The sequence below is a fragment of the Antennarius striatus genome, chromosome 14 (assembly GCF_040054535.1).
Source record: "Antennarius striatus isolate MH-2024 chromosome 14, ASM4005453v1, whole genome shotgun sequence".
Classification (NCBI taxonomy): Eukaryota; Metazoa; Chordata; class Actinopteri; order Lophiiformes; family Antennariidae; genus Antennarius; species Antennarius striatus.
The window spans coordinates 19,802,363-19,814,297 of NC_090789.1; the positions used below are offsets into that span (position 1 = coordinate 19,802,363).

At 46.3% G+C, this 11,935-nt stretch overlaps 1 protein-coding gene across 1 annotated transcript; it reads right to left on the minus strand.

The window, feature by feature from the left end:
* Positions 1-645: 645 nt before the first annotated feature.
* gnrhr1 (gonadotropin releasing hormone receptor 1) lies at positions 646-4,592 on the minus strand. The gene is made up of 3 exons (XM_068332324.1): positions 4,071-4,592; positions 2,228-2,429; positions 646-1,058 (listed from the first exon to the last, which is right to left on the minus strand). The coding sequence occupies exons 1-3, from the start codon at positions 4,590-4,592 to the stop codon at positions 646-648; spliced, it is 1,137 nt and encodes a 378-aa protein (XP_068188425.1).
* Between the last annotated feature and the right edge of the window lie 7,343 nt (positions 4,593-11,935).

The following is an 11,935-nucleotide window of genomic DNA, read 5'->3' on the forward strand; positions in this document are numbered from 1 at the left end:
AATCCACCTACATGAGGTGTGGTTTTAGTGGTGGCAGGAAGTCAGTTTGGAGGACCTTGCTAACTACAACAAGCTCCAATGACTTCATTATTGCCCATGCCCAGTCAGTGTGGTATACAGAAATAAAGTACTTCAGTGAGTAATGACTTGTTTCCACGCTCCATAATAAAATAATACTGTTGGCAGATTTTCAGTCATGCAGAATAAATATGCAAACAGCATCTCAAGCTACCATTAACAAAACACTTACAGGGATCATTCAACATTGAGACATACATTGTACTTTGCTAGAGATGCAGAGAACAGAAATGTCCTGAGCCTCGTTTATAATGACCTCAGTCTAGTTGTTGGAACAGACTACACAGTCACATATCTGCACCTGTTCATTCTGCTCAGGGTACACAATAAAAACATGACGTAGAGGTAACGTTAGCATAATGATGTGCATCACGTGCACACATTCTAGCAGCATGTGACACACTTAAAGGTCTGCATTGGTCAGTATTGAGCACTGAGTGGCTCCTAAAGAAGCTGTCCCCCAACTGAGAACCGTTTGTCTATGGGGGGCTCGTGGAGGTTCTCATCAGCTGACATTGGTGTAGATATTGGTCTACATTGTTGGACCAGAACAGGGGTTCATTCTGCTCAGGCGGGGTTCCCGCTGCACTGGTTGGAGCTCAGGTCGGACTCCATCTCCACAGCTCCTCCAGCGATCCGAGCAGGCAGATGATCCACGGAGCGAGGCGAGGCGTTAGCCCGACCGCCACGGCAGCACGCCACGACGTCGGCCAGGTCAGCCCGGAAAGACCGGGTGTAGAAGCCGTAGATGACCGGGTCGCAGCAGGTATTCAGGTTCCCAAACACAAACAGGATGTGGTTCACGTACTCCGGCGTGTGCTTGATCATGGCTGGCTGGAACCAGTACCAGATCCCCAGGAGGTAGTAGGGCGTCCAGCAGACGACGAAGGAGCTCACGATGACGATGGTCATCTTCAGGGTCTTCATTCGGGCTTTGGGGATCATGTCAGTTCCACTGCAGCGCAGACAGTCTTCACCCCCTGCAGACAGACACAACTCATCCTGATGGGTTCATCGGTTCTCCCTGAGTGGAGACACGTTTGAACTTTGACCTCACGCCAGAATGACATACAGGAAGCAGCAAAGTTGACCTCCTATGTTTTAAATGCACAACAGTCCTGACCTACATGTGGGGTTGCTACTGACACACACTTGTTTATTCCTTGTTTGATGACATACTTGATGAACAATTGATCGAACAATTTAATTTTTAATAAATATTGAATTTAATAACTGGTGAACATCTATAATTGGTGGTATCACCTCAAGTCTAACACAACTATTCACAATCGTTTAAGAGTGACACACAAGCAGAAGTTTATCAATAGCTGCTGTTTCCAGTGAGATGGTCATTGTGCAGAATAACAGCGTCACGTCACAGATCAGGTCACCATGTAGAAAAATGATCAGTTATTGATGATCATGCATGATGATCAGTTAGTGCCAGTCGAAAATGACTTATCTATACACACACTTATCTGTATATATTTGTATATATGTATGTATTTGTGTGGGTTTTTATATACATATACAAGAGTATATTCATATATATATATACAGTACATTATACACATATATGTCTACATGTGTATATATGCTTGTGTGCATGTATACATACAGTATGTATGTATGTACGTGTGTATATATACTGTATATACACGTACACATATACAGCAACCCCTCGTTCTTCGCGGTTAATGCGTTCCAGGAACCACCTGCAAATAACAAAATTCTGCGATATCGCGACAAACTTTTATTATTTACCGTAATTTAATCGTTTCTTAACCCCCCCCCATACTGATATTAAACCACCTTCTATCTGTGTTACCTTTAAAACACTCTGATAGACTGTTTAAAACACTTTTGTGTGACGTAGCACACTTCCTGATGCCGTCAGCCAATAGAATGCGTGTACGGTATCACATGACTGCCTACCAAAAATCTGCGATGAGGTGAAGTCGGGAATCTTGAAGCATGAATGCACGAGGGATTACTGTATAGACATACTGTACACTCATACATAGAGAAGAGAAGGAGGTTGAATATAACTGGATTGATTGATTGATTGATTGATTGATTGATTGATTGATTGATTGATTGATTGATTGATCGACTGATTGAACAGGTGAGTGTGTCGTCAGAGACACACCTCTCTGTTTGCGCGTCTGCCCGTTGATGCTGGTGAGGATGCGGGTGTAGCAGACGCTCATGACAAGCAGAGGGAACACATACAGGGTGACAAAGTGGAACATGTTGTATGTGGTCTCCTGCCAGGCGTACCGGAAGCTTCCGTGGGTCACGCACTGGGTGAAGTCCACCCCATCAGCCTTAACTGCCCCGAAGAGGAAGAGCTGAGGAAGAAGAGTAAAGAGATTCATGACGTCACAGCAGGACAGCAGTGCTGTTTGATGTAACCAAACGGAACATGACACCAGTCGGCACCAGAAGACCTCACAGAACCACATGTTCAGGATTCTTTCCCACCTGACTGTTATCAAAAACACATTTTTGATTGATGGATAGTTTGATGGTAAATGTTCCAGTTGTGTTATCCTGTCTCCACCAGGTTCACGTTTTCACACACAGTTCAGGGAGCAGAAACCTGAGAGACCAGAGCCAAATCCTACCTCGTCCGTCTCTCCCCAACTGCATGCTGGGAGGCCTGTCGCCCTAAATAGAATAAAGTCCACACAATGGGGCAGAGGGCAGTGATGTACACACAAACACACCACTATCTACCTGACATCTGCCCCGACGGGGAGTCAGAGCCTTTTCTCATCCTGACAGCCCATCAGGACCAGACCGCTGTGTGTGTGTGTGTGTGTGTGTCCAACCTGGTGTGTGTGTCCAACCTGGTGTGTGTGTCCAACCTGGTGTGTGTGTGTCCAACCTGGTGTGTGTGTCCAACCTGGTGTGTGTGTCCAACCTGGTGTGTGTGTGTCCATCCTGGTGTGTGTGTCCATCCTGGTGTGTGTGTCCAACCTGGTGTGTGTGTGTCCATCCTGGTGTGTGTGTCCAACCTGGTGTGTGTGTGTCCATCCTGGTGTGTGTGTCCATCCTGGTGTGTGTGTCCAACCTGGTGTGTGTGTGTCCATCCTGGTGTGTGTGTCCATCCTAGTGTGTGTGTCCATCCTAGTGTGTGTATCCAACCTGGTGTGTGTGTCCATCCTGGTGTGTGTGTCCATCCTGGTGTGTGTGTCCATCCTAGTGTGTGTGTCCATCCTAGTGTGTGTGTCCAACCTGGTGTGTGTGTCCATCCTGGTGTGTGTGTCCATCCTGGTGTGTGTGTCCATCCTGGTGTGTGTGTCCAACCTGGTGTGTGTGTCCAACCTGGTGTGTGTGTGTCCAACCTGGTGTGTGTGTGTCCATCCTGGTGTGTGTGTCCATCCTGGTGTGTGTGTGTCCATCCTGGTGTGTGTGTCCATCCTAGTGTGTGTGTCCATCCTAGTGTGTGTATCCAACCTGGTGTGTGTGTCCATCCTGGTGTGTGTGTCCATCCTGGTGTGTGTGTCCATCCTAGTGTGTGTGTCCATCCTAGTGTGTGTGTCCAACCTGGTGTGTGTGTCCATCCTGGTGTGTGTGTCCATCCTGGTGTGTGTGTCCATCCTGGTGTGTGTGTCCATCCTGGTGTGTGTGTGTCCATCCTGGTGTGTGTGTCCATCCTGGTTGTATTTAATTACAAGACTTTTTCACTTTGGTGTCAGACAATGAATTTTTTTAAACTTTCATGTGTTTTTTGTAATGTTGGTCACAAAGGTCCCTGTCTGTAAATTTTCAGAGTTCATTTGTGTTCTTTGATGACCAGGTGGTTCTACAGAACGGTATTAATGCAGGAAGACGTCTGGAGCAAAGTTTCTACTATCACTACAGGGGTGTCGCAGGATGTTACTGTCTGTGACTGGATTGGTTCTTGTTTGTTCTGTAGGCCTGATAGATTTACCTCACCCACGTGTGACTGATGTCCAGGTGAGCTGCACCTGAGGTGGTGTTACCTGTGGAGATGCCAGCAGCAGACTGAGCGTCCACGCGGCCAGCAGCAGGCGTCGGTTCCTGAGCTCTGCGTCCAGGGAGTCCAGCGGGTGCAGGATGGCGCGGTGGCGGTCCAGGCTGACCACCACCAGGATGAGGGAGGAGGCGTGCATGGCGAACAACTTCAGGAAGCAGAGCAGCTTACACATCAGGTCCCCCGCGTACCACTGCACGGTCATGTTCCACACGGCGTCCAGCGGCATCACCACCAACGTCATCACCAGGTCGGCTGACGCTAAGCTGGCGATGAGCGGGCGCAGGTGTGCTGCTAGCCGATAGCCCCGCCCCCACCGCACGCTGATGAGAACTGACAGGTTGCTGCAGGCGGCAAACACGAACAGCACCAGGGTGGCCGCCACACGGCAGCGGGCGGCGACGGTGAAGGTCGGCGCCTCCCAGGGCGGGGCCGAGGGCGGGGCCGAAGAGTTCAGCAGGGAGGAGACTGAACCGATCTGGAGGGGAGCCGCAGGAGAAGTTCCTGTCATCCTGAGATGGAAGGAGAAACAACATCCATGAAGAACCGTAACCCATAACCCTAACTCTAACTCTAACCCTAACTCTAACTCTAACTCTAACCCTAACTCTAACTCTAACTCTAACCCTAACTCTAACCCTAACCCTAACTCTAACTCTAACTCTAACCCTAACTCTAACTCTAACTCTAACCCTAACTCTAACTCTAACCCTAACCCTAACTCTAACTCTAACTCTAACCCTAACTCTAACCCATAACCCTAACTCTAACTCTAACCCTAACTCTAACTCTAACCCTAACTCTAACCCTAACTCTAACTCTAACTCTAACCCTAACCCTAACTCTAACTCTAACTCTAACTCTAACCCTAACTCTAACCCTAACCCTAACTCTAACTCTAACTCTAACCCTAACTCTAACTCTAACTCTAACCCTAACTCTAACTCTAACCCTAACCCTAACTCTAACTCTAACCCTAACTCTAACCCATAACCCTAACTCTAACTCTAACCCTAACTCTAACTCTAACCCTAACTCTAACCCTAACTCTAACTCTAACCCTAACTCTAACCCTAACCCTAACTCTAACTCTAACTCTAACCCTAACTCTAACCCTAACTCTAACTCTAAACCTAACTCTAGCCCTAACTCTAACCCTAACCCTAACTCTAACTCTAGCCCTAACTCTAACTCTAACCCTACCTCTAACCCTAACCCTAACTCTAACTCTAACTCTAACCCTAACTCTAACCCTAACCCTAACTCTAACCCTAACTCTAACCCAAACTCTAACCCTAACTCTAACTCTAACCCTAACTCTAACCCTAACCCTAACTCTAACCCTAACTCTAACTGTAGCCCTAACTCTAGCCCTAACTCTAACCCTAACCCTAACTCTAACTCTAACTCTAACTCTAACCCTAACTCTAACCCTAACTCTAACCCTAACTCTAACTCTAACTCTAACCCTAACTCTAACCCTAACTCTAACCCTAACTCTAACTCTAACTCTAACCCTAACTCTAACCCTAACCCTAACTCTAACCCTAACTCTAACCCTAACCCTAACTCTAACCCTAACCCTAACTCTAACTCTAACCCTAACTCTAACCCTAACCCTAACTCTAACTCTAACTCTAACCCTAACTCTAACCCTAACTCTAACCCTAACTCTAACTCTAACCCTAACTCTAACCCTAACCCTAACTCTAACCCTAACTCTAACCCGACCTCTAACCCTAACCCTAACTCTAACTCTAACCCTAACTCTAACCCTAACCCTAACTCTAACCCTAACTCTAACCCTAACTCTAACTCTAACTCTAACCCTAACTCTAACTCTAACCCTAACTCTAACCCTAACTCTAACCCTAACTCTAACTCTAACGCTAACTCTAACCCTAACTCTAACTGTAGCCCTAACTCTAGCCCTAACTCTAACTCTAGCCCTAACTCTAACTCTAGCCCTAACTCTAACTCTAATCCTAACCCTAACCCTAACTCTAACTCTTAACTCTAACCCTAACCCTAACCCTAACTCTAACCCTAACTCTAGCCCTAACTCTAACTCTAGCCCTAACTCTAACTCTAGCCCTAACTCTAACTCTAGCCCTAACTCTAACTCTAACCCTAACTCTAACCCTAACTCTAGCTCTAGCTCTAGCTCTAGCCCTAACTCTAACTCTAGCCCTAACTCTAACTCTAGCCCTAACTCTAACTGTAGCCATAACTCTAGCCCTAACTCTAACTCTAACCCTAACCCTAACTCTAACCCTAACTCTAACCCTAACTCTAACTCTAACTCTAACCCTAACTCTAACTCTAACCCTAACTCTAACTCTAACACTAACTCTAACCCTAACTCTAACCCTAACTCTAACCCTAACTCTAACTCTAACTCTAACCCTAACTCTAACTCTAACCCTAACTCTAACTCTAACCCTAACTCTAACCCTAACCCTAACTCTAACCCTAACTCTAACCCTAACTCTAACTCTAACTCTAACTCTAACCCTAACTCTAACTCTAACCCTAACTCTAACTCTAACCCTAACTCTAACCCTAACTCTAACTCTAACCCTAACTCTAACCCTAACTCTAACCCTAACCCTAACTCTAACCCTAACCCTAACTCTAACTCTAACCCTAACTCTAACCCTAACCCTAACTCTAACTCTAACTCTAACCCTAACCCTAACTCTAACTCTAACCCTAACTCTAACCTTAACCCTAACCCTAACTCTAACTCTAACCCTAACTCTAACCCTAACCCTAACTCTAACTCTAACCCTAACCCTAACTCTAACTCTAACCCTAACTCTAACCCTAACTCTAACTCTAACTCTAACCCTAACTCTAACTCTAACCCTAACTCTAACTCTAACGCTAACTCTAACCCTAACTCTAGCCCTAACTCTAGCCCTAACTCTAACTCTAACTCTAGCCCTAACTCTAACTCTAGCCCTAACTCTAACTCTAATCCTAACCCTAACCCTAACCCTAACTCTAACTCTTAACTCTAACCCTAACCCTAACTCTAACCCTAACTCTAACTCTAGCCCTAACTCTAACTCTAGCCCTAACGCTAACTCTAACCCTAACTCTAGCTCTAACTCTAGCCCTAACTTACTCTAGCCCTAACTCTAACTGTAGCCATAACTTTAGCCCTAACTCTAACTCTAGCCCTAACCCTAACTCTAACCCTTACTCTAACTCTTAACTCTAACTGTAACTCTAACCCTAACTCTAACCCTAACTCTAACTCTAACTCTAGCCCTAACTCTAACTCTAGCCCTAACTCTAGCACTAACTCTAACTCTTAACTCTAACTCTAACCCTAACCCTAACTCTAACTCTAGCCCTAACTCTAACTCTAGCCCTAACTCTAGCACTAACTTTAACCACAGCAGGAAGTTCAGAGAAATGATCACCAGGTTAATGTCAGGAGAACCCCATGGGCCCGTTTCACAAAGGCAGGGTTAACTTACCCTGGGTTTCCACTGAACCTGCTTCGTGACGCGGCCCCTCCTCCCAGGCTAACTTCAGAGTCTGTTACTGTGGTAACAAACCTAGTGATTCAATTTACCTCGCCTCGTGACATAGGCTAGGTTTACTCCTCTGACTCTGGGTTAAGTTACCTCCCTTTGCGAAACCGGAAACCCTGGTTTTCCCTGATTTCAGGGTTAACTTACCCAGGATTTCCACTAAACCGGCTTTGTGAAACAGGCCTCATGTGTCTGATACAACTGGTAAATAACAACAACAACTGGTAAATAACAACAACTGGTAAATAACAACTAGTAAATAATAAGAACAACTAGTAAATAATAACAAAAGCTGGTTAATAACAACAGCTGGTTAATAACAACAACAACTGGTAAATAACAACAACAACTGGTAAATAACAACAACAACTGGTAAATAACAACTAGTAAATAATAAGAACAACTAGTAAATAATAACAGCTGGTTAATAACAACAGCTAGTTAATAACAACAGCTGGTAAATAACAACTAGTAAATAATAAGAACAGCTGGTAAATAACAATAACAACTGGTAAATAACAACAGCTGGTTAATAACAACAGCTGGTTAATAACAACAGCTGGTTAATAACAACAGCTGGTTAATAACAACAGCTGGTTAATAACAACAGCTGGTTAATAACAACAGCTGGTTAATAACAACAGCTGGTTAATAACAACAGCTGGTTAATAACAACAGCTGGTTAATAACAACAGCTGGTTAATAACAACAGCTGGTTAATAACAACTGGTAAATCGTGCTGCTTTACGTAAATAAGACAAGTTTAACCCTTTCTTCGGTAACGTTTCTTAAACCAAACGGAGCTCCCTGACATACTGCCAGGTGCTGGCTATGACGTCATGAAATGACCATCGGACACCAACTGCTGACGTCACTGGACTCGTCCACGGAGCAGTAGCGCCCTCTGCTGGCGGGTCACTGCCCTCCTCGTCAGCTGTAGCAGCAGAGAACCAGAACAGTTCGAATCCCATTCAACAACACACTCAGCCGAGCCCGGCCCGACCGGACCCCCTACCTCCCCTCCCTCTGACCGGACCCCCCCCCTGACCAGAGATCCCCACTGACCGGACCCCCCTCTGACCGGATCCTCTCCCCCCCCTCTGACCAGAGATCCCCACTGACCGGACCCCCTTTGACCGGATCCCCCCCTCACTGACCGGACCCCCCTCTGACCGGAGACACCGGATGGACAGTCGGTCTTCTGTCGAGCCCCCGTCCCTCCAGCACCGCGGATACTGCCGTTATTCAGCGTGAGAGCTGCAGCTGGTGTGTGTTCCCACCTGGAGCTGAACCTGATCAGTATCGGTGATCAGCTGCAGATCGATCCTGGGGGAGGTCGGGTCCAGCCCGCTGAAGCATCCCTCTGTCGGCTCTGCGTCCTCCGGTAACACCGGTAACAAACACCGTGGTTATCAGAGGAATCTGCCCCCGTCCGGTCTCCCGCCACTGCGGCACCCCCCCCGCTGCTGCCGGTGTGAACAGCGATCAATGGCGATTGGTTAAGGAGGCGGCTGACGCGCGTTGTACTGCAGTGGAGCCACCTTTGTGACATCCTGGGGTATTTCCATTGCATTGTGGGGCTTTAGTGCAGAGCTGGGGGGAGCAGCGGAGCCAATCACCGCATTCGATCCGGTGGCTGATAAACCATCTGATCCGGATCCGGTCCAGAAGTCAGAGGACGGGACCGTCGGGTGGTGTTGTGTTCTGGGATCAGACTCATTCCTGAAGGCTCTGGGATCAGACTCATTCCTGAAGGCTCTGGGATCAGACTAATTCCTGAAGTCTCTGGGATCAGACTCATTCCTGAAGTCTGATGGCTTTAACCTGCTTTTCAGGGAGCAGGAGGAGCTTCTGAGTCTGAGATGTCAGGAGATGTTTTTAATGATCTGAACACAGGTGAGTGTGTGTGAGACACAAAGCACTGACAGGCTGAACAGAACATTGGTCCATGTGGGCTGTGGTGGTTGAGGGACACTCCACACACAGGACTCAGGACTCAGCGGCAAATGCTTTATCAGAGTCAGTTCCAGTCGATCTGACACGATCAGGTTTGGACCCACACTGGTAGACTGTCCCTGATTCTTTCAGGAGATCACCTCAAACTGATCTCTAAACACCGCTACCGCCGGGTTGTACAGAGAATAGTCCAGGAAAGAGCAATGAAGGGAAACAGAGGGGTCAGAGGTGAATATACAGGCTGGTTCAGGGAAAGAGAAACCCTCTTGTTAGCACTGAGGGGAGCAGACGACCGTACCTGAACACACAGAACGGTGAATCTTGGGCTAAATCAGCAGATTTACCTTTTAGCTGAGCACAGAGGCTCAGGTGAACCTGGACGATAAAGATTGTAAAAATGTTCCCTGGTCTCATGAGTCTTGATTCCAGTCAAGTCAACTTTTATTTATATAGTGCTTAATCACGTTAACAGACGTTTCAAAGCGCTTTAACAGACAGAGAAACCCAACGGAACCCTCCAGAGCATAAGGAAAAACTCCCTCATTGAGGAGGAAACTCCGGGCAGGACCCAGACTGTTTTGGGCGGCCATCCACCTTGACCGGTTGGGTGGAAAAGAAATAGAATGAAGGTAAGGACAGGGTCAGAGAGAGAGAGAGAGCGTCAGACAGTCCAGATAGAGTCAGTGTCTTTATGGTGATAGACCATTTGATGCAGGAGCTGAATTGGGGACCAGACAGTCAGGTGGAGGGTCACTCATGGCTGGCTGTTGGAGAACCGGATACACACTGAAGGATTGTCGCTGACGCGTCCAACACTGACCAGTGAACTCTTCTAACAGGACCGGTGATTATTTTCATTTGGTTTAGATTTGGGTGGGGAGTATTCTGGGCCCTGCAGTTCATTGGGTAACCTGTCCACATTTCCTCTTTCCTCTTAACTTTTATCTCTACAGCCTCCATGAAGTATATTTTGAGTGGGTTATGGTATTATTTAAAAAAAAATTACAAGATGTTCCACAGGTTAGTACACTTTACCCAGTTTATTGTTTGTGTGAATCAACAGCCTGTAGTAATAATGACACGAGGAAATAAAGGCTTTTGCCTTTGATTCAAATCAGAACAACTGAAGTGCTTGGAGGTGGTTTCATGTGATCAGCTGGTTTTACTGACAGCATGAATGACATTTATAACAAGAACCAATGCAGTCACAGACGCCAACATCCCGCGACACCCCTGAAATCAAAATGTTACCCTGACCTACTTGCGTAGGTCAAATATCAAAGCTAGTGCTCTGACCTACTGTCATTGAGCAGAGCACTAGCTTTGATCTATGGTCTTACTCACATTGGCCACCTCCCTTGTCTTCCTATCTTATCTGGTTCCTGAGTGTACATAAGTTGAAATTTGACCTTGACCTACTTTTCTCAAGGTCATCATCTCATCTTCCTCCCCTCTGCTGCCTGAGTCGTGTGCTTTATGTTTCCTCTCTACCTGTAGGTTGTGGAGACATTTGGTGGACAGACGGACGGACACACCAACACTGACGTTACAAACATCACCGCCTTGAAGCGGGATGGAGGAAACTGAACAGCTGGAACAGGATCCTCACTGACCGTAAAGCTGAAGCCAAACATCACACGGCCACCAGAGGGCGCTGCCTCCACACCAATCACACCTCTGCCCTCTCCCGTCACACCTGACCAGGTCGTTCTGAAGTTTTTCACAGACGGGCTGCGGCTCCACATGGTAATGAAACAGTTAATTTATGCAGCACCGAATAACAAAACGGTCGTTCATCAAAAACAGTGAATCCAGACTGTTCATCAATCCATTTAATCAATATCCCATCAGCAGTCACGTGATGATGGAGAGAGATCGTCCGACACCTCCGAGGGGATTGTTCCTCTACAGATGATGACGTCAAAAACAGATGAGAGGATCGAGATTTAATTTGATTTCAACGTCACGTTTATTCATAGAAGTCAAATTACAAAATAATCACGTTGACACAAAATCACGTAAAGAGGATTTTTAGTAATACTGCGTGTTTTCTGAACAAAGAAAAATATAACCTTTTAACATTTATCAAACTAAAAAAAGACAAAAATAAAAAAACAACAACTATCCGTTCTCCACAAACATCTCTTATAAAATCATGTCTTTGACTTTTTTCTTAGTTTTTTCAATCAACAAAAGAGACAGACAGACAGACAGACAGACAGACAGACAGACAGACAGACAGACAGACAGACAGACAGACAGACAGACAGACAGACAGACAGATGATGTCTGTCTGTCTGTCTGTCTGTCTGTCTGTCTGTCTGTCTGTCTGTCTGACCTACTTTATTTTGTA